The following is a 24,261-nucleotide window of genomic DNA, read 5'->3' as shown; positions in this document are numbered from 1 at the left end:
ATGCCCCATTCCATTCAACATACTGAACAAACTAAAATGACAATGGTGGCATTTTATTACTTTATTTGATGATTGACATGGGCTGTAAGCTCTGGACATGGGTAACAAATACACTGACCAAAATAGCAACATGAACAACTATCCCCTTAAACGATACAATTAACCTTTAGAAAATAATCAACGCTTAACATAAACTGTAGCAAGTTATAGTTTTTATTTATGCCTTAAGCATTCTTTAAAATTGCTATGACCAACAAAGGATATACATTGTTTAGAAAGATCTGCTCAGACAAATGACCCAAACTGGCTGTGTGTATGGCAGAGAGAAACTTGTTGAGGGGGATGTACACCTCACTTCTTTCTCCCACCTCTCTCCTTCAGTGCCAGGTGTATGACTGAACCGTTGTTTATGTTGTAGTAGGCCAGCGAGTTGGAATCTTTGATGAAAATTCCCTGTAATGGAAGAAGTAATAGATGTAAATGACTCGATCATGCCAGTTTACATTTACAATTATTCAAAACAGGGACGACAATGCTTACCTCATACTGCAGCTTTTGCTTTCCGGCTGGCATTCCAGTGGCTTCATGGATTTTCACTTTAATAACAGACACCTGTGGTGAGAGAATGGGAAGATGAACTATTATAAATATTCCAGTAAATTTAACTTGGGGGTGCACTCCTGAGAATATATGAAGTATAGCTAAAAGAGTGTGGAATGGTGGGTGAACTAGTAACATACCTGATCTGTGAGTGGGATAGTGAAATTGAGCGCTTGTCCACTTAGCTTCCATTCAGTCTTGTCCTGCATGTTGGGAACTTGCACTGTGATGGACACTGAACCCTACAAAAAAATATATACAGTAGAATAACTACATTTGTATAGGAAGCCTTACATGCCAATATACATAACTACTAACAGCAAGCATAGGATGAATGACGGCATATCTAAATCCAGCTGTGGATCATTCACACTACTGCATTTTGCCAGTAGTCATTGACATCTAATTGGCCAACAAACCTTGTATCTACGGAGGAACTCCTCCTCTGGCATGAGGTTGTCCTCTGTCTTCATCTTCTTGCTGGCAGGCTCATCATTATGGGGTGGGGGTGGCTGGGAAGGTGGCTGCGGGTCAGGGCGGGGCCGGGGGGGCTGCGGGACTGGAGGGGCAGGGACAAATGCTGGACAGGGAAGAATAAAATGAGTCAATAAATAATATGCTTAAAAGACAACCTGAATTAAAATAGTAAATAATCATGAAAGTAATTTGTAGCAATGCATATTTCTGAAGTCATCCATTGGATTTCAAAGTATTTAACACTGTGGGAATAGTGTAGCAATGGTTGTCTTACCAGTTGGGACCACCATGGGTGGTGGTCTGGGGGCCATCATGTGAGGTGGTTGGGGCATGGGCACCACGTTGATGCGGGGAGCATGCATCATGGGGGGCATGGGTGTTAGAACCTGCCCTGGGGCTAGGCGCATCTGCACAGGGGCCATGGGGGGCCGTGGAATCACAGGCACAGCTGACAGGAGAGTGGTGCGTACAGGGGGCAGCATCTACATGATTCACAGTGGAAAATACAGTCAACCATATACTGTTGAAGTCGGAAGTTTACATACACCTCAGCAAAATACATTTAAACTCAGTTTTTCACAATTCCTGACATTTAATCCTAGTAAAATTTCCCTGTCTTAGGTCAGTTAGGATCACCACTTAATTTTAAGAATGTGAAATGTCAGAATAATAGTAGAGTGATTTAATTCCGCTTTTATTTATTTCATCACATTCCCAATGGGTCAGAAGTTTACATACACTCAATTAGTATTTGGTAGCATTGCCTTTAAATAGTTTAACTTGGGTCAAACGTTTCAGGTAGCCTTCCACAAGCCCATTCCTCCTGACAGAGCTGGTGTAACTGAGTCAGGTTTGTAGGCCTCCTTGGTCACACACGCTTTTTCAGTTCTGCCCACAGATTTTCTATAGGATTGAAGTCAGGGCTTTGTGATGGCCACTCCAACACCTCGACTTCGTTGTCCTTAAGCCATTTTGCCACAACTTTGGAAGTATGCTTGGGGACATTGTCCATTTGGAAGACCCATTTGCGACCAAGCTTTAAATTCCTGACTGATGTCTTGATGTTGCTTCAATATATCCACATCATTTTCCTTCCCTCATGATGCCATCTATTTTGTGAAGTGCACCAGTCCCTCCTGCACCCCCACAACATGATGCTGCCACCACCGTGCTTCAAGGTTGGGATGGTGTTCTTCGGCTTGCAAGCATCCCCCTTTTTCCTCCAAACATAACGATGGTCATTATGGCCAAACAGTTCTGTTTTTGTTTCATCAGACCAGAGGACATTTCTCCAAAAAGTATGATCTTTGTCCTTATATGCAGTTGCAACCCGTAGTCCGGATTTTTTTAGTGCCGGTTTTGGAGCAGTGGCCACTTCCTTGCTGAGCGGCCTTTCAGGTTATGTCAATAGAGGATTCGTTTTACTGTGGATATAGATACTTTTGTACCGGTTTCCTCCAGCATCTTCACAAGGTCCTTTGCTGTTGTTCTGGGATTGATTTGCACTTCTAGCACCAAAGTACGTTCATCTCTAGGAGACAGAATGCGTCTCCTTCCCGAGTGGTATGATGGCTGCGTTGTCCCATGGTGTTTATACTTGCATACTATTGCTTGTACAGTTGAATGTGGTACCTTCAGGCGCTTGGGAATTGCTCCCAAGGATGAACCAGACTGTGGAGGTCTACCATTTTTTTTTCTGAGGTCTTGGCTGATTTCTTTAGATTTTCCCATGATGTCAAGCAAAGAGGCACCGAGTTTGAAAGTAGGCCTTGAAATACATCCACAGGTACACCTCCAATTGACTTAGGGCTAAATTACATAATTTATCAGAAGCTTCTAAAGCCATGACAATTTTCTGGAATTTTCCAAGCTTTTTAAAGGCACAGTCAACTATGTAAACTTCTGACCCACTGGAATTGTGATACAGTGAATTATAAGTGAAATAATCTGTCTGCAAACAATTGTTGGAAAAATTACTTGTGTCATGCACAAAGTAGATGTCCTAAATGACTTGCCAAAACTATAGCTGGTTAACAAGAAACAAGAAATTTGTGGAGTGTTTGAAAAACAAGTTTTAATGACTCCAACCTAAGTGTATGTAAACTTCCGACTTCAACTGTATATTGACATAATAACCTGACAGAAAAAGTGTTAGCACTTCTATTGAACAAGAAAGCAACTTACGGAAGGAGGGGCCCGAGCCATCGTGTTCATTGGAGGGCTGGGTTTGGGCAGAAGGGGGGCAGAGGAGATGAGGGGTGATTGATGATGATGATGGTAAAGCTCAGGCTTGCTTGGCCCAATCTTCTCTTTGCTTTCATCCTCCTGCACCAGTCCCTTGGCCTTGTGAATGGCCTCAATCTGCTCTTGTAGGGTGATGTTGGCCTGTGCTGCCTGCTGAGTACGCGCCATGCTGCCAGAGTGCCCATCCCAGGTCACCTAAGGAGGGAAGGTGCATTAAGTAAAGACTTTGACCTCATAATGACAACGAAAATAAATAAGATTGAACCTAAACAGCAATTATACTCTAATCACTCATAAACCACATGGCTATTTCCCTCTCTTCACTTGCACGCACCTTCTCCTCAGGCTTCTGGATCTCCTCTTCTCCAATCTTCTTACCGATGGCGGTCTCCTCCACACCAAAGATATCAGTACGCCTCTCAGCCAGCTGTTTCAGGCTGCTCTCAATGTCAGTGCCAGGGGCGTAAACCTCATCCTCTATTTGCCTCTCTCTGATGCCGCGGTCCCTCTGCTCGAGCCAGCGGGGATCCAGTAGTCCGATGCGCATATGCTCCTGCATCTTACTGGCTTGGATCCTCTCACCCGTGATGGGAGAGATGAGGAACTCATCCAGAGTCTTGGTTGGAGGCTGGGGCTTGGAGGCTACAGGGCAACGATAAGGGATCAAATGTAAGGGCAAATTAAGAACAGGCATATATTTTCCAGTCCTTTATGTCATGCATGATAATAAAACATCTAGATATTTAGGTCCTGATGATGAAATCCCTCTCACCTTTGGGGTCGTAATCCTTGCGGATAATGACCTGGTCTGGAGTAGGTGGCAGTGGGGGTGGCATGGGGTTGTCTGGGGGCAATGGTGCCTTGCCATCATCCTCTTCATCAGAACCCTGGGGAGAAGGCATCAAAGACTCTACATTGATTACACAATTTCCTAACAATGGTAACATTACATTCAGATTCAATCAGTAACTCTGAAGAAGTAATACGCTGTTAATGATATCCTGTTGTGTGTGTCTACTAAAACAGGTTGTGTTTACTAACCTCATCCATGTCTTGCAGCTGTGTGTCCTGATCAGGCTGTGTGGGACGCCCATCATCCCGATCCTCCTGCTCAACGTCATCCTCGTCCTCACTTTCAACCTCCATCTCCACCTCCTCGCTCTCTCCAAACTTGTCATAACGCTCCTGGGTCAGGATGCGAGCTCCCAGCTCCTCAGGTGTGGTGGGTGGGGGAAAGTGGCCTGTTGGAAGTCACAACACCATCATTACAAAGCGATTGACACAGGGGGTGGATAACATTCTCTCAGGAACAATCTATTCAAATAATCTTGTCTGGCTCTCAGTTAATTTCCTGACCTTGCTCATTAGGTTGGAAGTCCACGGTCTCCACCACTACAAAGTCATGCCAGTCAATTTGGGCGTAGGACACACGCTCTTTCTCTCGCTCCTCCTCCTCCTTCTTCCTTTCACGCTCCTGGAACTTCGCCCACTCAACGCGGTACCTCACCTGTTGGTAAAACCAGGAGATAAGCTGTTAAGACAATTAACATTTTATGAGCCAATTGTGGGTAAACCCTACCAGACAAGGCAGAAAAGTGTTATTTTGTAGTTTATTTGAAAATACCAACTTCTCAAATACTCAAGGTAGTCAAATATCGTTTGTATAGAGTTTCAGTGTCACACCCTGACCATAGTTTACTTTGTATATTTCTATGTTTTGGTTGGTCAGGGTGTGAGCTGAGTGGGCATTCTGTTTCATGTCTAGTTTGTCTATTTCTATGTCTGGCCTGATATGGTTCTCAATCAGAGGCAGGTGTTAGTCATTGTCTCTGATTGGGAACCATATTTAGGTAGCCTGGGTTTCACTGTGTGTTTGTGGGTGATTGTTCCTGTCTCTGTGTTTTCACCAGATAGGGCTGTTTCGGTTTTCGTTACGTTTCCACGTTTGTTGTTTTTAGTAGTTTTTGTATTGATTCGTGTTTTACGTTTGTTGATTAAACATGGATCGCAATCTACACGCCGCATTTTGGTCCGACTCTCCTTCACCAAAAGAGAACCGTTACATTCAGCTAAAAAGGCAACTATTTTCTTTGATAATCAAATACAGGTCTCAGAAAAACTAATAATATTGAAAAGTATTTTGAATACCTCTCAGAAAACCAAATCATATTTTAAGGTATTTGAATATGCAAGTTATTTGAAAACAAAAAATAAACGTTTTTTGGGGCATGCTGTATTCATTTTGATAGACTCACGTTTACCGGACTGCCTTACTTTCACCCGAGTGAGACATAAGGTAATACAGCAACACTTGACAGCAAGTTCTTATACATGTGTAGTAACTCTGATTATTACAAAAGCAAAGTTGTGGTTACATAGGATATTGCTTTATAATGGAGTTATTACATGAGTGGAATAAGGAAGTCACTATTCATTGTGTACACGTGTGACAGATCAATTGTTTTTCGTAAGGCTGTTGGTCGACCGAGATTGTTTTAGTCGAGCAGTGACAAATATACATACATACACCACAAGTTTGGACACACCTACTCATTCAAGGGTTTTTATTTGTACCATTTTCTACATTGTAGAATTTTTTTATTTAACTAGGCAAGTCAGTTAGGAACAGTGGGTTAACTGCCTGTTCAGGGGCAGAACGACAGATTTGTACCTTGTCAGCTCGGGGATTTGAACTTGCAACCTTCCAGTTACTAGTCCAACACTAACCACTAGGCTACCGTGCCGCCCCAATAATAGTGAAGAGACGTCAAAACTATGAAATAACACACATGGAATCATGAAGTAAGCAAAAAAAGTAAATGGTGTTAAAAATATTTTATATTTGTGATTCTTCAAACTAGCCACCCTTTGCCTTGATGACAGCTTTGCACACTCTTGGCATTATCTCAACCAGCTTCACCTGGAACACTTTTCCAACAGTCTTGAAGGAATTCCCACATATGCTGAGCACTTGTTGGCTGCTTTTCCTTCACTCTGCGGTCCAACTCATCCCAAATCAATTGGGTTGAGGTCGGGTGATTGTAGAGGCCGGGTCATCTGATGCAGCACTCCATCACTCTCCTTCTTGGTCAAATAGCCCTTACACAACCTGGAGGTGTGTTGGGTCATTGTCCAGTTGAAAAACAAATGATAGTCCCACTAAGCGCAAACCAGATGGGATGACGTATCGCTGCAGAATGCTGTGGTAGCCATGCTGGATAAGTGTAGCTTGAATTCTAAATAAATCACTGACTGTTTCCAGCAAAGCACCCCCCACACCACCTCCCCCATGCTTCACGGTGGGAACCACACATGTGGAGATCATCCATTCACCTACTCTGCGTCTCACGATGACATGGCAATTGGAACCAAAAATCGCAATCTCAGCTCATCACTGCTCTGTGAAGCAAAAGAGGTATGAATGCCTTGACTTCTGCTGAGGCCATTCTTGCCCTGACTTCTGCAGAGGCCATATCACTGTGAATGCTGCATGGCCAATGCAGACATTGGATTGACCATGTGCCCAGATGCACAATGCACTTCTCTCTCCAGAATGTGCTCTCTCCTGACAATGTGAACATTCTTTGTTTCATAACTTCATTATGTGAATTATTTGCGTTTGATTGTTCGTGTATATCAATTCCCTATTACATACAGTTGAAGTTTACATACACCATAGCCAAATACATTTAAACCCAGTTTTTCACAATTCCTGAGATTTAATCCTGTAAAATTCCCGGTCTTAGGTCAGTTATGACCTATTTTAAGAATGTGAAATGTCAGAATAATAGCAGACTGATTTATTTCAGCTTTTATTTCTTTCATCCCATTCAGAGTGGGTCAGATGTTTACATACACTCAATTAGTATTTGGTAGCATTGCCTTTAAATCGCTTAACTTGGGTCAAACATTTCAGGTGGCCTTCCACAAGCTTCCCACAATAAGTTGGGTGAATTTTGGCCCATTCCTCCTGACAGAGCTGGTGTAACTGAGTTAGGTTTGTAGGCCTCCTTGCTTTGTAGACCTCCTAAACAATGAAAAATTGTTTTGTTGACTCCAAACTAAGTGTATGTAAACTTCCAACTTTAACTGTATAATTGGTTAGTTGGTTTGACTTAACGTTCACCTGGGGCAATGGACATTTACATAATGTTCAGATAGAAATGTATTGTTTAGATCAAATATGACTGTCAGATATATTGGAATAGTATAGAAGATTGTCTTCTCCATTTCTATGCTCAATATGCAGTTCCATTAATTGAAGGCAGACAATCCAATAGTTTCTGAATATTAGTCACTGCCTGAAATCAGTATTTAAATATTTTGAATAAGTAGTTGCTTTCTCAGATCTGTATTATATTAGTTTAAAAAAGTAATGGCAGTTACTTTCTGAGATCTGAATTCAAATAGTAGTACTTTTTTGGGATCTGTATTCAAATGGTTTATTTTCACAAAGCATAGATAAAAACTATAGTTATCCAAGATCTGAACCCAACAGCAAAGCTTCAGGGGCTTACCTGGTCCAGCACCTCCCTGGGGTTCTCAGCCTCTCTTTTCAGCTTCATGAGCAGTCCCTTGGGAGGGATCAGAATCTAGGAAAAAAAGACCCAAGACAAACACAAGTGAGCATCACAACACAACCAGCCGAAGACATGGTCTACCACTAACAAGTCAAATAATTGAAATATAATATTTAAACAAAACACACTACATGACAAAGTATGTGGACACCTGCTGGTCGAACATCTCATTCCAAAATCATGGGCACTAATATGGAGTTGGTCCCCCCTTTGCTGCTATAACAGCCTCCACTCTTCTGGGAAAGCTTTCCACTAGGGCTGTGGTCCAAACACTTCAGAGAGACACCCTATCCCCTAAGCCCTCAAATTAAGTAGACACTTCTGATGACGTGTCATGACATCTGACGAGTATACACTTGCAGGGCAAGGGGAGAGGGAGGAAGGAATGCTTTTTAAATGGACCATCCTTAGCCGGAAGTTCAACCCGCGATGATTGTGTTTTCAGCCACCGGTAGCTTATGGGTGCTTTACATATGCTGTAGTCAATTAAGAGTGCATGTCTTCTTATATTAAATATATAATTATTAATATGCGCCTACTGTATGATATCTAGCAAATTAATTAGCTAACTAATGTTAGCCTGCCTAGCTGGAACTTCTGAAGAAAGATGTTTTATTTCTACAATTTCCAAAAGAACCAAACAAAAACATATTTACGAGATGTTTGTGCCGTCATGTGCATTAGTAGCACAATTTCGAACTTATTTGCATTTGTTTTTACTTACACTTGTATGTTGACTTCTCCATTGATGTTTAAGTTTTCGCGGACATTTCTTAGCGGATGTAAATTTAATTATGGGGAGTTTCAGGCCCCGGAGTGAACATAATTGCACACTCGCAAAGCCGACTAAAAACGAGGGCTGAGGGGCTTACGTTGTAAACCTCCCTTGCTTGGCTAATCATTTGGGACCACCCTCCAAGATGGCAACGGGGATTCCCCCAAGGGAATAAGGCGAGGCTAAGTGGACGAGGGTGTGTCTTAAAACCTGTTGAGTGTAGGGGGCAGTATTTTGATGTTTGGATGAGTTTCCAAAACTGTCAAAATATTGTCTGTGAGTATAACAGAACTGATATTGCAGGCGAAAACCTGAGGAAAATCCAACCCGGAAGTGCTGTTTTTTCTGAAAGCTCTCTGTTCCATTGCCTGCCTTCGCTCCATTTAAAGGGATATCAACCAGATTCCTTTTCCTATGGCTTCCACATGTTGTGAACAGTCTTTAGACAACGGGATGGGGCGGCAGGGTAGCCTAGTGGTTAGCGCGTTGGACTAGTAACCGAAAGGTTGCAAGTTCGAATCCCCAAGCTGACAAGGTGCAAATCTGTCGTTCTGCCCCTGAACAGGCAGTTAAACCCACTGTTCCTAGGCTGTCATTGAAAATAAGAATTTGTTCTTAACTGACTTGCCTAGTTAAATAAATAAAATAGTTTCAGGCTTTTATTTTGAAAAATGAGAGAGAACATCACGTCATTGTATGACTGGGTGCCAGCAGCGTTTTGCATGCGCAACAGTTTGGAGCAGACATTTTCTCTCTCTCTCCTACTGAAGAAGGTACAGTCCGGTTGAAATATTAACGATTATGTATTGTAAAAACAACCAGAGGATTGATTCTAAAAAACGTTTGACATGTTTCTACAAACTTTACAGATACTACTTGGAATTTTCGTCTGCCCGGTCGAACCGCTGGAGCCTGTGGATTTCTGAACAAAACTATCCAAACAAATAGAGGGATTTTGGATATAAGAATAATCTTTATGGAACAAAAGGAACATTTGTGTAACTGGGAGTCTCGTGAGTGCAAACATCCGAAGATCATCAAAGGTAAGCGATTCATTTGATTGCTTTTCTGACTTTCGTGACCAATCTACTTGGCTGCTAGCTGTTTAATGTTTTGTCTGCTGAGAGAGATGTTCTTACATAAACGCTTGGTATGCTTTCTGAAATCTGACATGCCAGGTGGATTAACAACAAGCTAAGCTGTGTTTTGCTATATTGCACTTGTGATTTCATGAAAATGTAATATTTTTAGTAATTTAATTTTAATTTGGCGCTCAGCGCTTCAGCGGATGTTGACGAAAATGATCCCACTAACAGGATGGGTGCATAAGTGCTTGGACCCCAGCCTAAATATTTGAACATTGCTGCGGGGACTTACTTCCATTCAGCCACAAGAGCACTAATGAGGGCGGCACTGATGTTCGCCAATTAGGCCTTGCTCCCAGTCGGCGTTTCAATTCATCACAAAGGTGTTTGATGGGGTTGAGGTCAGGGCTCTGAGCAGGACAGTCAAGTTGTTTGCTTTGTGCACGGACAGGGGAATTGTCATGCTGAAACAGGAAAAGTCCTTCCTCAAACTGTTGCCACAAAGTTGGAAGCAACAGAATCGTCTAGAATGTCATTGTATGCTGTACCGTTAAGATTTCCCTTCACTGGAACTAAAGGGCCTAGCTGAATCATGAAAAACAGCCCCAGACCATTATTCATCACTCTAGAGAACGCGTTTACACTGCTCCAAAGTCCACTGGCAGCAAGCTTTACACTCCTCCAGCCGATGCTTGGCATTGTGCATGGCGATCTTAGGCTTGTGTAGGGCTGCTCAGCCATGGAAACCCATTTCATGAAGCTCCCAACGAACAGTTATTGTGCTGACGTTGCTTCCAGAGGCAGTTTGGAACTCAGTAGTGAGTGTTGCAAACGAGGACAAACAACTTGTACATGCTTCAGAAGTCCTGTTCTGTGAGCTTGTATGGCCTACCACTTTGCGGCTGAGCCATTGTTGGTCCTCGACGTTTCCACTTCACAAAAACAGCACTTACAATTGAGCGGGGAGCTCTAGAAGGGCAGAAATTTGACGAACTGACTTGTTGGATAGGTGCCACATTAGAAGTCATTGAGCTCTTCAGTAAGGCAATTCTACTGCCATTGTTTGTCTATAGAGATTGCATGGCTGTGTGCCTGATATTATACACCTGTCAGCAAAGAGTCTGGCTGAAATAGCCAAATCCATTAATTTGAAGGGGTGTCCACATACTTTGCATAAAAAGTGTATGTGCCACAATCAATAATAATTAGTAAGAAGTTGTACCTTAGTGTACTGCTCCACCAGCTTGGTGAAGTAGTTGAAGAGGCTGTGTTGAGGTCGCAGGAAGTCAAACTGGTAATTTCGCTGTTCTTTCTGCATGAGCTGTGTGAGGAACTGGCGCCCGTTGCGAGCCACAAACTGGGCGGTCAGCTTGACAACATCCAGGTCGAATGCAGAGATTGAAGGAGGGTCAGCAATGAACTCAAACTCAGGCGGAGGCTCCTTTGGCACCACTGTCTCATGAATCACCTGGGCCTGCACCTACCGGTAAAGGAAACCATAACTTAGAATAGCTCTTTTAAGGCATCAACCACATCTTACACTTTACAGTGAACCATTGACACAATCAGTGATTTATAAATCGATAGACAAGGTACCACTCAATGTCTAGGAAGGCACACCTTTTGAGGAAGCTGCTGTGAGTTCAGCAGGGCCTGCTGCTGCATGACCTTTGGCACGGCCGCAGACGGCTCCTGGCCCTTGCCCTCCTTGAATTCATTGACCTTGTGGCGATAGTAAGCATGGTAGGGGTCATTGGGGTTCAGGAAGTTGAACTTTGGGTTGTTGATCTCATTCTGACGGATCCTTGCTTCGAACTCTGGTCCATTCCTGAGAATTAATGGAAGGAAAAGAATGAATGATCGTTGCAATATGACATCATATTCAAGACTTCATACAATTTTATAAAAAACATGACTGAGAATGAGACTGAAAAACCAACCTGGCAACAAAGCTGGCAGTCTTATCAACAATGTTTCGGACCTCAGGAGGTGGATAGATGATCCCAACTATGGGTTTCGTTGCTGGGGTTTCCCCTGTAGGCTCATCTGCCTGTTGAAACAATAGAAATTGAAGTCTCATCACGTGGAGGTGTTTGAGGCTACATGAATGACATTTAATTTACCCTACCCCCTCTGAGTACTATGGTAGTAGATCTTCTGATGACTGGGTGGATTTTTCATCAATCCAAACCTTTCCGATAGGGCTGGGCGATATATAGAATTAATTCAAATCTATGTTTTTGCACGATATTCCAAATGTCTGTATAGCAAAAGAATCTAGCTTTTAATTTATGTCCGTTTGTCTTTTTGGTATTGTCTCCTTCAGTCTTTCTGTGCACTTTTCCATTTACACCAGAGATCTGTATATAATGACAAGATGTAGATGTTTCTGCCCTAACAATGGGAGTTCTTGTCCTAACGGCGGGAAGGCTCATCTTCTTCGTCTACACACACTAAGTCCATTCCCCCTGCCACTCACAACAACAATGAGATCACTTCTTCACTGACAAGCAGTTTCAACTAAATATTAGTATTTGAGGTTTGGTCCAACAGAATGGGTCATTTGGACACAAACACATTGAGACATTATTTTACTGTAATAAAGGAGAAGTTAACCTTTCTAACGATAACCTTTTTATGTCTCAAAACACAATTATATAAGGAATTGGCAACTTGTTCTCATTCTGAGAAATAAGGTATGCCACTTGATTTCAACATCTGAAAAATGAACAGGCTAGCATGCTGTTCAAACAGTTGGAGATGGACAGAAGGGTGTGTTCACAACAACTCAACCGTTTTACCTTGTTCGCTAGCAATAGATCCAAGTAGGCTAAACTTGAAATATAACAATTAGCTGGCTACTCACTAGCACGCGGGCTTGTGCTTGAGAGATTATGAGACTTGGGCTAATTTGCCTGCTTAGTCATTATTAGTGTAATGTGCATTATGCATGGTTCTGGTAAAATGTGTAACGAAAAGGGCATTTTCACAGACTTGAAAACCAGATCAGTGATTATTGCAAAAGGGCAGGTTAAACTATTTTGATAAAATAATACAATTATTAGTGGGTCTTATGGTTGTGGAAGGCTTATATTTAGCTTAGTTATCATATACAGACAGGACCGGAGTCTACGACCGGTGCACGGGAGTCCTCTTACATTTGGAAACTTTACAGTCCTTTTGATCAAATAACCATAAAAAGGTAGGCTATCTTTCCCTATATGCACATTAACAAGATCTTGTTTTGCACATTAACAAGATCAACAACTAATGAGCTAAAATCTAACGAAGGAACATTATATAAACCCTCTAATTTTTTCAGCTAGTTGGCCATCAAATTAGCACTGATAAACGATGGGGGATAGCCTGCTCATCCTTCTGCAGCTTGCCTGACAATGCATGCGTTGTCCCAACCAAGCACCCAAGCTAACTAGCTAAAGTTGGCTAGCTTGCTACTTCCAGTCACAAATGAGAGAACACCTCACTGACCATTTTACAATACCTAGCAGAGCTGGTTAGGCTGTTTACATGTTATATAGAGCGTGCTTGACTCATTTTTTAAAAATGTGCCTTCTTTTACTGACACCGGTCATATTCAGCGTGTCTTGCGTGTTCATAAATTCAGCAGTTATTCTGCGCTCTGCCACACTCACATGAGTGCTCTGAAATGCTAAATAGATAAGTCGTTCAGCATAGCTGGCTAGAAATTCACATTTCTTGCTAGCTAACCAAATGACACCTGAATCTCCAGCTGTAGCCACTGAAAAAACAATATGAGGTGGAAAAGTCACTCACCCACCTACTCCTAAAATGACATGACATCCTCCTAGCAGTTAGTTAGTTAGCTATCGTTAGGCTCTGTGTTTTTAGCTTTCTACATAGATACGCTAGCATATTAGCTACATTATGAATGACTTGTGATCATTGCCCTTACTAGTTTGATTGTATTGACATTCCCAGCCTTGGTTACATTCGTCCGTTTTTGTACAAAATGTTGAGAAACAGAAACAGTGCATCCAGAATGGAGGCAGAAAACAATGTACCAGGTCAGTTGTGATTTAAAACCTGATAGCAATATTTTTTGGACTACCAAGAAATGTATTGGCGGATTATATAGATTATGCATTGAACTGCATCCATCTATTCTACCAACAATGCCTTGGTGTACACCATGGACTGTTGAGTCAACTATAACCTATTCTTAAAACCTCTTATCTGTTGGTTTTGTAGCATAAACTGGGAATGTTATCATTTTGACTGATATTATGATTGCCTGTTTATTTCATATCTGCAAAGTAATTAAAGCGCACACCAAAATAACGTTTTGACTTATCCTATACTCATAAGCGTGGACAAAGCATACATTTGAGGGGAAAAAGCACTTGAAAAACCCTACCTCAAACAGACCGTTTAAAACATAGCTTGCTATTTCCTCGGGGGATGAGAGTTGGCCAATCATCAACTCTACATTACTTATCTCATATGTATATACTGTACTCGATACCATCTACTGCATCTTGCCTATGCCGTTCTGTACCATCACTCATTCATATATCTTTATGTACATATTCTTTATCACTTTACACTTGTGTATATAAGGTAGTAGTTTTGGAATTGTTAGGATAGATTACTGGGTTATTACTGCATTGTCGGAACTAGAAGCACAAGCATTTCGCTACACTCGCATTAACATCTGCTAACCATGTGTATGTGACAAATACATTTGATTTGAATATTTGTAATGATTGCTAAACACCCACCCCATTATGCTGTTGGGTTACGCCCACACCATTCCAACACAGAAAAGTTGCCTTTTAACATACTTAAAAAAAAAAAAAATGAAACTATCTATTATAGGTCATATTTCATAGAAATGTGGAAAAACTGGACAGTTACTTTAAGTTAGGTAGCATTAGTAACTATACAAACAGAAACAGATAGCAACGTTTCTGGACATAGCTAGCTACTCTTTTTAGACAATACGCAACACGGTGGTAATGTTACCCCACATCTTCACAATTACAGGGAGGTAGTAAAAACGTTAAAGGGCGATTGAGGTAGCAAATCTTACCTTGCTGTTGGGCTCAAGCTGAACAAGTTGTACAGGCCCAGGCGGCATGGCTGCGTCAATTCTTTAATTGGGTTATCTGTTAAAACGTGAAAAGTCCAACAAAAGCGTTATTTATCTTCACAATTGCACTACTTGTTGTCGTACTGTATGTCTAGAAACCTAATAAATGGCACAAAATATTTACAGATAGGACCTACGAGTGCGTCTTTCTGTCGTTGACCTGCCTGGAATGGAGGTCTTTTACTTCCGGAAACACATCTAAGCATTGTGGGATTTGCAGTTCTTCTAGCAGGTAGCTGTGGAAATTAAGTGACACCATCCAACCGACTAAGCTCTGCTCGCTTACAGCGGCTTCCTGAAGCAGTCACAACAAGTGGCTAGACACAACACATGAGAGAAAGAGTGCAAGTTACTAAGTTTTGTCAAGATTACCCATCTCTTAGGACTGCGTGGAAAGTCTCCTGAACCAACTAATAGCTCTTCATGGTGATATTCTGGATGTCTTCTCTCGGACTGGCCCAGTTCGATTCCACTCCTGGAAGTTCTCAGATAAGCTTTCATTCGATCTGGACCTGGTGCCACAATTAGAACAATACGACTTTGTTGATGGGGAGGTGGAATTCAATCAGCATTCACATTGTTTTGCTGAATTTGGTGATTTAAGTGATAATGCCCGAGAAGACGGTGTTTTGAGGATATATTGACACGGGTGTTGTTAGTAGAGGGCCAGCAAACCGTGCCAATATATCCTCCAAACACCGGCTTCGAGGGCATTACCACTTTTATACGGGTTACCAACATATTAAAATAATGATTTACATATTTTCATTAAAAACGTTATTTAAAAAAAAAAATGTGTTCATACAATTTCATCCTTACACAAGATATAGTCCCGACACAAATCGGGACTATATATGCTACTCAAACTGGCTGGTCGTTTGTTCAATCGGTTCGTTTGCCAGAGACGCGACCTAGTATTTTTGTTCTGTATCTATGGACGAGACCCAGTCGTTCGTTCTAAATGTTCCATTGCCATACTAGCTGGCAACGTTATTATCCTTTGCCTTCTAGCTAGCCAACTACGGCTAATTCAGTCATGTCAAAAATTGCATTCAGAATAACAGCAAAGTAGCTACATTTGCATTTGTTTACGCTGTTTTGTGGAGACATCCATAACAATGAGTTAATGAGGCGCGATTTCGTCTCATAGAAAATGTGCTCATTTGTCAGGACACCGTTATTTAGAGCAACTGAAGCTGGAAAGACTGCAAACTAGCTGCACTTCGTTTCGTTTGACCTTTTTTTCAATTTACATTTTTTGTATATATATCTATAAAAATGAAGCCCGCTGTTTCATGATTTCGACCGGCTGAGAAACGCTGCCTGCCTGTCTTCTCCCAACTCGTTCATTACTATGGGACGGCTGGAGATCGAATTTGAATATTGAAACAATTTGGCAAATGTCGGCGAGACAGACCGCAAGGTTTATACAAATCATACTGTTGAAAACTAAATGTTAGTCTAAAAGAAATGTGAGTTAATGTCTAGATGCTTTTTATAGTGGAGATCAAGTTTATAAATTGCTTGGCTGGGCTGATGAGCCAGTGGATTGTGCAGTCAGATGGAACAGAGTAAATAGGCATTTTTAACTTCATAGATTAGCCAGTGGTAAATTGTGGAATAGACACCATCTGAAATGCGGATTTAGCCAATCTGCATTCAGGATTAGACCCACCCGTAGCTAGAGAATAGTTGGAAATTAACGATACATGACTGTAATCCATTTATTTTCCCTAGATTACTACTCCTGCTGCAAAGTTTCAGTGCATATGCAGAGCAGTTGAAGTTTGGACAGAAAGAAAACATGAAGCAAACAGCTCCATGTGTATCAATTGGCCTTGTAGTTGGACACTATTGGAATAACTTTATCCAGATTGGCAACCAGAGTGAGTTTTTTTAAAGCACTCCTGGTGTTTAGTTTTTTTTTCTTCCCATAAAATGTATATTTTATGACCATGTTGTTCCCTCTTATTCAGAGCATGAAGCTAGATATTCAAGAATTGATCAAAACTCCAAAGTATGAGGAAAACACCACTTTCTCTTTAGCATCCTCACTCCTGACCACAAAAAGGGATATTTGTCCACAGTCTCCATCTGTAGTGTCTCAGCACTGTACTTCAAGAACAACAGCAAGCACTCCATTCCTCCACAGACGATAACAAATGGCGGCCCCTCCTGTCCTACTCGCAGAACAGCAAGCATCATCCCCTCCTGCCTTTCCCCTATATCCACAGACACTCATAATGTAAGTTGCCAGACAGTAGAGTCCTCCCTTGTCCCCTGTGATGCCTGTGCTCAGGTCCAGTCCAGCCTGAGGGAGACTGGTGATGCTCTTGTGGAGCTGTGTCAGAGCGAGGGCCTTCCCACCTCTCTACAGCGCCTCCTGGTGGCTGTGGATGACACTATGTAGCAGGGCCGTCTCACTGTAGGAGATGTGTCCCAGTGGTCCACAGAGCAGCACAGGGACATGGGTCAGGTGGGAAAGCATCTGCTGAAGGTGCAGGGCTCAGCTGGGGGAGGGAACAGGAGGAACTAAAGCGTGAATGGGCAAAGGACCAAGCAAGACTGTAGGAGGCCCAGGCATCCAGGAAGGAGACAGAGAGGAGACTGCAGGACGAACATGAGGAGCTGAGGTGAGGTACAGTAGCACTCAGAGGAAACCTCGCTGACAACAATATATTTGAAGGGGGACGAAATATTGTAACATTTCAATAGTAAATATGCTTTAATGTTATTCACAATATACTGTATATCTGTCCATTTTAGGCTCCTTGTCCCTGGAGGATAGCAACTCCAAACTGAAGGCAGAGATTAGTTTGCAACAAAAAAGGTTACACAAACTCAGTAAGGACGTACACCCCCACCCCAAGTCTGATGTTTTAGGAGCAGAAGGAGACAGCCCAAGTTATCTAATTGTTGTGAACAGAAAATATGTGGAACCTTGTCCTTTCTTTGTCAGAGTGTGAGAGAGATAAGCTACATCAGGAAGTGAAGGCCTTGCAGGTAGAGGAAGAGGCACGGAATAAACAAGAGGAGAAGACACAAACACTGGAGGCTCAACTGTCCAGTACTCAGCTCTTACTTGACAAAGAGAACTCCAAGTACCAGAATGCATGTCACCAACAGGAGGTCAGTATAACAGCCATGAATGGGGTTGGATACTCACGGGGGCAGATGAGTCTTTAAAACCAGACCTGGGGCAGTACTAGTAAATGTGTTAAAGGCCACATCTAAAAACTCTGATCCTGTTTTACGTGAGTTGTTACTGCACAGTCTCACTCTGTGTCTTCAACAGTCACTGCAGGCCAAGCAGATGTCTCTATTGGAGAGAGTGGATGCTCTGGACCAGGAGTGTGAGGAGCTTCAAGGACAGTTGGGGGAGACTGAGGACACACAGACAGGCCTTCAGGATAGACTGACACACATCTCAGCGGAGAAGGACCAACTTAAAACCCAGCTCACCCAAGAACAGGTACATTACTACCAGACAGATGTGACTCAATACAATATTAAGCACAATGAAATGTTTCACGTTATAGTTCATTTTATCGTGCTGCTTGTATACGTTGGGCAGAGCCATACTTCAGCATAGCATATACAGTATATACATATGATCCTATTTCATTTTCAAAGAACAATAATGTGTATGTAACTAATGGCCTTGCCTCTGCAGTCCTTGAGGCCTTGTGTTCTGAGCTGCAGCAGGAGAAGCAGAGATTGGAGAGTCATGTGAGCAAGCTGAAAGACAGTTTGGATCAGCTGAGAGGAGAGGTGCAGGAGTTAGCACAGAGGGAGGCTGCTGGTGGCATTCCCAGAGCTCAACCCACTGCCTCAGGGACCGCCACAGAGTAGGATCACTTCCCTAAATAACTCAGAGCATTTTCTGTACGTTAACCACAATGTTGACTTTACTTTTTCAACCTGTATTGTTTGTATTGTATTGTTTGTTCATGTGGGTTTACTTGCATATGGTTTCAAATATAAATACCAGTATTACAAGCATAGACCGAGTTACAACTCCAGTGCATTTGGAAAGTATTCAGTCCCCTTGACTTTTTCCACATTTTGTTACTTTACAGCCTTATTCTAAAAAGTATTAAAGAAAACATTTTCCTCAGCAATCTACACACAATACCCCATAATGACAAAGCGAAAACAGGTTTTTAGAAATTTTTGCAAATGTATTAAAAATAAGAAACTCAGATTTGAGCTCAGGTGCATCCTGTTTCCATTGATCATCCTTGAGATGTTTTTAAAACTTGATTGGAGTCCACCTGTGGTAAATTCAATTGATTGGACATGATTTGGAAAGGCACACACCTTTCTATATAAGGTCCCACAGTTGACAGTGAATGTCAGAGCAAAAACCAAGCCATAAGATCGAGGAATTGTCCGTAGAGCTCATAGAAAGGATTGTGTCGAGGCACAGACCTGGGGAAGGGTACTAAAAATATTCTGCAGCATTGAAGCTCCCCCAAAACACACTGGCCTCCATTATTCTTAAATTGTTTTTATCCCTTTCTCTCCCCAATTTCGTGGTATCCAATTAGTAGTTAGTCTTGTCTAATCGCTGCAACTCCCGTAAAGCCTCAGGAGAGGCGAAGGTCGAGAGCCGTGCGTCCTCCGAAACACCACCCACCCAAACCGCACTGCTTCTTGACACAATCCGGGGATAATACTTCAAAACTGCTGCTGGAGAACTACAGATGTAGGATCTTAATTTGATCACTATTTTGTTGCTGAGAATTTTCCTGCGGACCCGGAAATGCAAACTTGTAGTGTATTCAAGGTTTAACTAGGCTTCTAATGTTTGTAATTTCCCCTTTAAAATGTCAGACTTGATTTGCCCTATTGAAAAATGTATAACCCCCTACAAAAAATGTCCATTCATTATAATCCACATAATAATTCACATTTCCTGTTGCTGCAGGATTATTTCCTGCTGTTGGAAACTGGCTCAAATTAAGATCCTAGATCTGTACTGCATGTTTTATTTATCGATTACACCTGAACAATGATAAGGACAGTTGTAAAACACAAAACATATTATCTCTTAGACAACCTCTCTCAGCAGCTTTGGATTCTCCCAGTCTGCCTGACGCTCCCAGAGAGAGACAGCTAAATCCCACCCCCTACGTACAAAACAGCCCTCTAAGTCAACACCACAGAAAGAACATATACATATATGTATACTGCAGGTAATATAGCAGTCAACTGTTTTGCTTGACCAACCGTTTTTCTTGGGGACTACAAAAAATGGAACTTACCTTAGCATGTGTAGTGTTTTAATTCTAGTAGTGTTTTCATAAATGCATCATTTATGAATGTATTTATGACTCATCTTTTCTCTCATTTTGCCTATCCCAGACAGACCTCCAGTGCAGGAGTGTTGAAACATTGATTGCGGAGGAAGGGAGCAGACAAAGGGGATTCCATCCCTGTGGTGATGGGGTCTTGGGATCACGTCTCTGCCACCTTCTCTACAGCTCTGGTGCACCAGCGGACTCTACGGCTCTCCCCAGACACCAGCGCAGCCAGAGCCTAAGCAAAGATACGCCAGGCGTCCCAGGCGCCAGGCGTTTTTGGAGCATAGTAATGCCGAAAGAGGCTGTTAGAAGTATATGTCAGGCTTCTCCATCAGGAGACTGCAGTAAGGCATTGCATTGTAGCTCATACACATAGTTGTTTGTGTATCAGCTGAGGCAGATGCAGAAAAGTTATAGAGTTCAGGATCTTGGCAACATTGAGCTGGCTTGAAGTTGCTATTTAACTGAAAATGAATTTGATTCATTCACAAACTGTGGTATCATGTTTTTTCTTTCTTGAACTGTTATGTTAATCACTTTGCTACTTTGGATTGCAAATGTGCATTTGTTGACTTCACGCATTTAGCAAAATTATCCCCAGGGGATAGTGAAACAGTTACCTAGTTTAGAATGGTAAAGCAATAAGACTGAGCATAACGAGCCTATCAAGCACATTCATTATTTAAACTCATAAAGAATCTGGTCATGCACAAACACACACTAAAAATAAGTGTCTTAAAATGATCAGTCTAGAAAAGGGAGTGGCTAGGTAAAAGACAAGCCATGGTGTGTGTCTGTGTGTTTAGCTAAGTGTGTGGTCTTCTAGGCTCTACTATTGTGTCACCAACACAATGCCACGAATGCAGATGTGTCTAATGATTTACAGAGTACTCTGACGAGGGAGGGGTAAGTTCCTATGGCAACATTGATGATCAGAGCATGACATCTTGTGTGGGTTCCCTCCTGTCCTTACTGTCAGTCCAACCCTTCACCTATTGAGGAGTATACTTGATGGTAGAACAACCAATTCATTGTGAAGTATGCTTCCCATGGCATGTTAGGGTGCAATATTTTTGTCCTTTCTTTGTATTTCCTTGCACTAGAAATGCCAAATTACTTTTCTGAAGGTGGGTTAAAAAATAAAAACAAAATATGGCAGACACAGTATTTATCTGAAAATGTAAAATGGAGCATTGTATGATCAATTTAGTTATTTTAATAGTATGCTACCCTGTAAAAATAACTATTCAGAATGCTGCTTCAAAACATTTATTTGTCACAAAATAACTTATTTTAGACTATACAACAAAAAGACATTTGGATGTGAAAGTATAGAGTACATAGGTACAGTCAGACCTCATATCGCACTGTGCTTACTGATACACAAAAGACAAAGACCGTAACTCAGAGGTGAGGAAATGTTCAGCTTGCCAAAAGCACCAGTGTCAACAACTGCAACTTGCCCCCACAGGAAAAAGAGAGACATGGTGGAAGAAGGACACAGTCATTTGCAGTTAGAAACTTAAACAATGTGCAAAGTTGTACAAAAATCCATTGAATATTTTTGGTATCCCCGCATCCAATAACATTAGATTATTTCAAAGGTTATATCTGTTGTTCAAATCAATTGAATGTTATATAGTCATTTACAATATAATATCCTATGAGTAAATACTGAGATTATAACAGGGAAAACTACTTGGATAGAGGAAAAAAAAAATACCTGAACAACAATTTAGATTTCACGTAAGCTTTGGGAATCATTCCGTATTCATGAAAACATATTTAAGGCCATTGGTTACTTGTGTCATATTTACATAAGCATACTGGTTTGTTTATAATAACTAATAAATAGTGATAAAGAGACAAAACAACATATTTCTGAGTACAACACTAAGTTGAGCTACAGACACTTCTGAGGCTGGTAGCCAGTAGTCAGGGAATCATGCTCATTCTTCATCATTCTAAGGGCTGTGGTATATAGAAACCGCTAATAACATTAAGGCAATGTTTCAGTAACATTATTAAAACACAGATAAATGGTAGATGTTTTACCACAATCTCCAAACGTGACAACCATGCAAATCTACACCTAATAGGTAACAAAATAACACCTCGTCAGGACTTGACTGAAAACTTCAGCCATTGGAATGCTATGATTATCACCTTAAGACATTGTTACATCTTAGACACCGACAGGAAAGGGAGTAACTGTTGGTGAGAGTGCTGTCTCTCCGAGACATTCAGTGTAATTCAGCACTGTGTGATCTCACATATGTGTTTTATCATCTAGGTCAAGCTATTAGGCAGCTACAGGGACCGCTGCAAATCTGTCAGATTACAGAGGCCTCATGAGGATGAGGGATGTCGTATGGCTGGCATAACTCCCAATCTCTGTTTGCCAATATGCTTTTAAGCAGCAGCACCACCACCAAATACCCTGTTCTGGTACATCATGCACTGGGTTTGTACTTGCCTTACAAAAAGCATGTATTAAATCATATGCACATAAAATTGTCAGAGACTCCAGTCACCCAAGTCTTAGACTGTTCTCTCTGCTACCTCACGACAAGCGGTACCAGAACGGAAAGTTTAGGTCCAAAAGGCCCCTTAACAGCTTCTACCCCCAAGCCATAAGACTGCTGAACAATTAATCAAATGGCCACTTGGAGTATTTTCTGTGACCCCCCCCACCCCAGATTTTGTTTTTACACTGCTGCTACTCGCTGCTTATTATCTATGCATAGTCACTTTCCCCCTCCTACATGTACAAATTACCTCGACTAACCTGTAACCCCACACATTGACTTGGTACCGGTACCCCCTGTACATAGCCTCGGTATTGTTATTTTATTGTGTTACTTTTTATTTGATTTTTTACTTTAGTATTTTTAGTAAATATTTTGTTTATTTCTTGAACTGCATTGTTGGTTAAGGACAACACCTGTTGTATTCGGTGTATGTGACAAATAACATTTGATTTGATTTTTAATTTGATATGTTTATATAACTCTCGTTATCCCTCTTGTGTATGAGGAGAAATGAGAATAAAACAATAGCTAAAACAATCCATGTGCTTTTATATCAGCTGGTTGTATAACCTCATGCTAGCAGAGTGACGGGGAATGGGCCGCTGTCTAGTTATTGTGCATGGGAAAAACCCCTTCTCAGCAGAGATTAAGTTCATTGACAAAATGTGGGACACATAAGAGAGAGTGAGGTCACGGGATAGGAGTCTGTGGATTAAGTGAGAGGTTGAAAGGTCTTCTCACCCCCTAGTCACCATTAGAAGAATTGTCACTTGACCATCTCAAGTGGAGTCGGGTCACTATAATACGAAGTGAGGTACCAAAATATAATATGTGTGTGATATGCTGATTGGCCTAGTCACGGATAGGGGGAAAACACAGATTAATTAAAGAGAGTACCATCTGAGAGATGCCATCATCAGTGAAATGTATCACAGTTCGGAGAATACATAAAAATAAATCAATATCTAAAAAAAACCCAGAAAAGGTCAGTTTAAGAAACTTTAGCAATGTTGTTGATTTGCATTTGGCTGAGCAGCCACCAGCGTGAGGGAGCTACAGAGGTGGTCACAGGGGTTGTAAGTAGAGCCACATGACCCACTGACAGAATCTAGTCTCTCCTCAGGCGAGAATAATGCTTGTGTGTGCGTGCGTGCGTCCCCACAAGAATAGTAAACAAACAACAATTTGACCAACTGGGGATATTTTGTTCGTCCCCACAAGGTCAAATGCTATTTCTAGGGGGGTTAGGGCTAGAATTAGTGTTACAATTAGGTTTAGGAGCCAGTGTTAGTTTTAGGGTTAGGGTGAAGGTTAAGGTTGGAGAAAATAGGATTTTGAATGGGACTGAATTGTGTCCCTACAAGGTTAGTTATACAAGACTGTGTGTGTGTGAGAGATAGATAATTTTTCAGCCGATGATTGTCAAGCAAATAACTGCCAGTCTCACGGTAACTGACCATTAATTAACATAAACACATTTAGCATCTCCTGGCTTCCACACAAGCCACTGATGCAGACCTTTGGAACAGCTC

General features: G+C 41.6%; 1 protein-coding gene and 1 non-coding gene across 9 annotated transcripts; one reads left to right on the top strand and one right to left on the bottom strand.

Moving 5' to 3' along the window:
* Positions 1 to 46: 46 nt before the first annotated feature.
* On the bottom strand, positions 47 to 15,128 carry LOC112263005 (splicing factor 3A subunit 1). Of its 4 annotated transcripts, none has more exons than XM_024438945.2 (16): positions 15,030 to 15,128; positions 14,833 to 14,908; positions 11,702 to 11,811; positions 11,382 to 11,589; positions 10,984 to 11,241; positions 7,839 to 7,913; positions 4,678 to 4,828; positions 4,363 to 4,562; positions 4,094 to 4,208; positions 3,656 to 3,963; positions 3,262 to 3,516; positions 1,352 to 1,559; positions 1,020 to 1,180; positions 741 to 842; positions 541 to 612; positions 47 to 453 (listed from the first exon to the last, which is right to left on the bottom strand). In XM_024438945.2, exons 2-16 carry the CDS (start codon positions 14,878 to 14,880, stop codon positions 352 to 354), a joined length of 2,373 nt encoding a protein of 790 aa, XP_024294713.1. In that variant the 5' UTR covers positions 14,881 to 14,908; positions 15,030 to 15,128; the 3' UTR covers positions 47 to 351. The 4 variants fall into 4 exon arrangements, with proteins under 4 accessions (XP_024294713.1, XP_024294716.1, XP_024294715.1 ...); XM_024438948.2 differs by having other exon boundaries at positions 10,984 to 11,235; XM_024438947.1 differs by having other exon boundaries at positions 15,026 to 15,044.
* On the top strand, positions 14,892 to 22,908 carry LOC112263004. Of its 5 annotated transcripts, none has more exons than XR_006084828.1 (8): positions 14,892 to 16,778; positions 16,869 to 17,530; positions 17,659 to 17,736; positions 17,852 to 18,021; positions 18,188 to 18,364; positions 18,566 to 18,740; positions 19,967 to 20,090; positions 20,260 to 22,908. It is a non-coding gene; the product is annotated as an uncharacterized LOC112263004 (transcript). The 5 variants fall into 5 exon arrangements; XR_006084827.1 differs by having other exon boundaries at positions 18,566 to 18,777; XR_006084826.1 differs by having other exon boundaries at positions 14,893 to 16,778; positions 16,869 to 17,525; positions 18,566 to 18,777; positions 19,950 to 20,090.
* Positions 22,909 to 24,261: the final 1,353 nt, after the last annotated feature.

This window comes from Oncorhynchus tshawytscha, linkage group LG12, assembly GCF_018296145.1.
Source record: "Oncorhynchus tshawytscha isolate Ot180627B linkage group LG12, Otsh_v2.0, whole genome shotgun sequence".
Classification (NCBI taxonomy): domain Eukaryota; kingdom Metazoa; phylum Chordata; class Actinopteri; order Salmoniformes; family Salmonidae; genus Oncorhynchus; species Oncorhynchus tshawytscha.
This window is presented reverse-complemented; position numbering and strand designations above follow the sequence as displayed.

Excerpts from the sequence above, each read along its gene's own strand:
- LOC112263005 (XM_024438945.2), bottom strand. The coding sequence starts at position 14,880 with ATGCCGCCTGGGCCTGTACAACTTGTTCAGCTTGAGCCCAACAGCAAG. Across the intron at positions 4,563-4,677 it reads CTTCCAACCTAATGAGCAAG|GCCACTTTCCCCCACCCACC; the intron begins GTCAGGAAATTA and ends GACTTCCAACAG. Across the intron at positions 1,181-1,351 it reads ACCCATGGTGGTCCCAACTG|CATTTGTCCCTGCCCCTCCA; the intron begins GTAAGACAACCA and ends TTCCCTGTCCAG.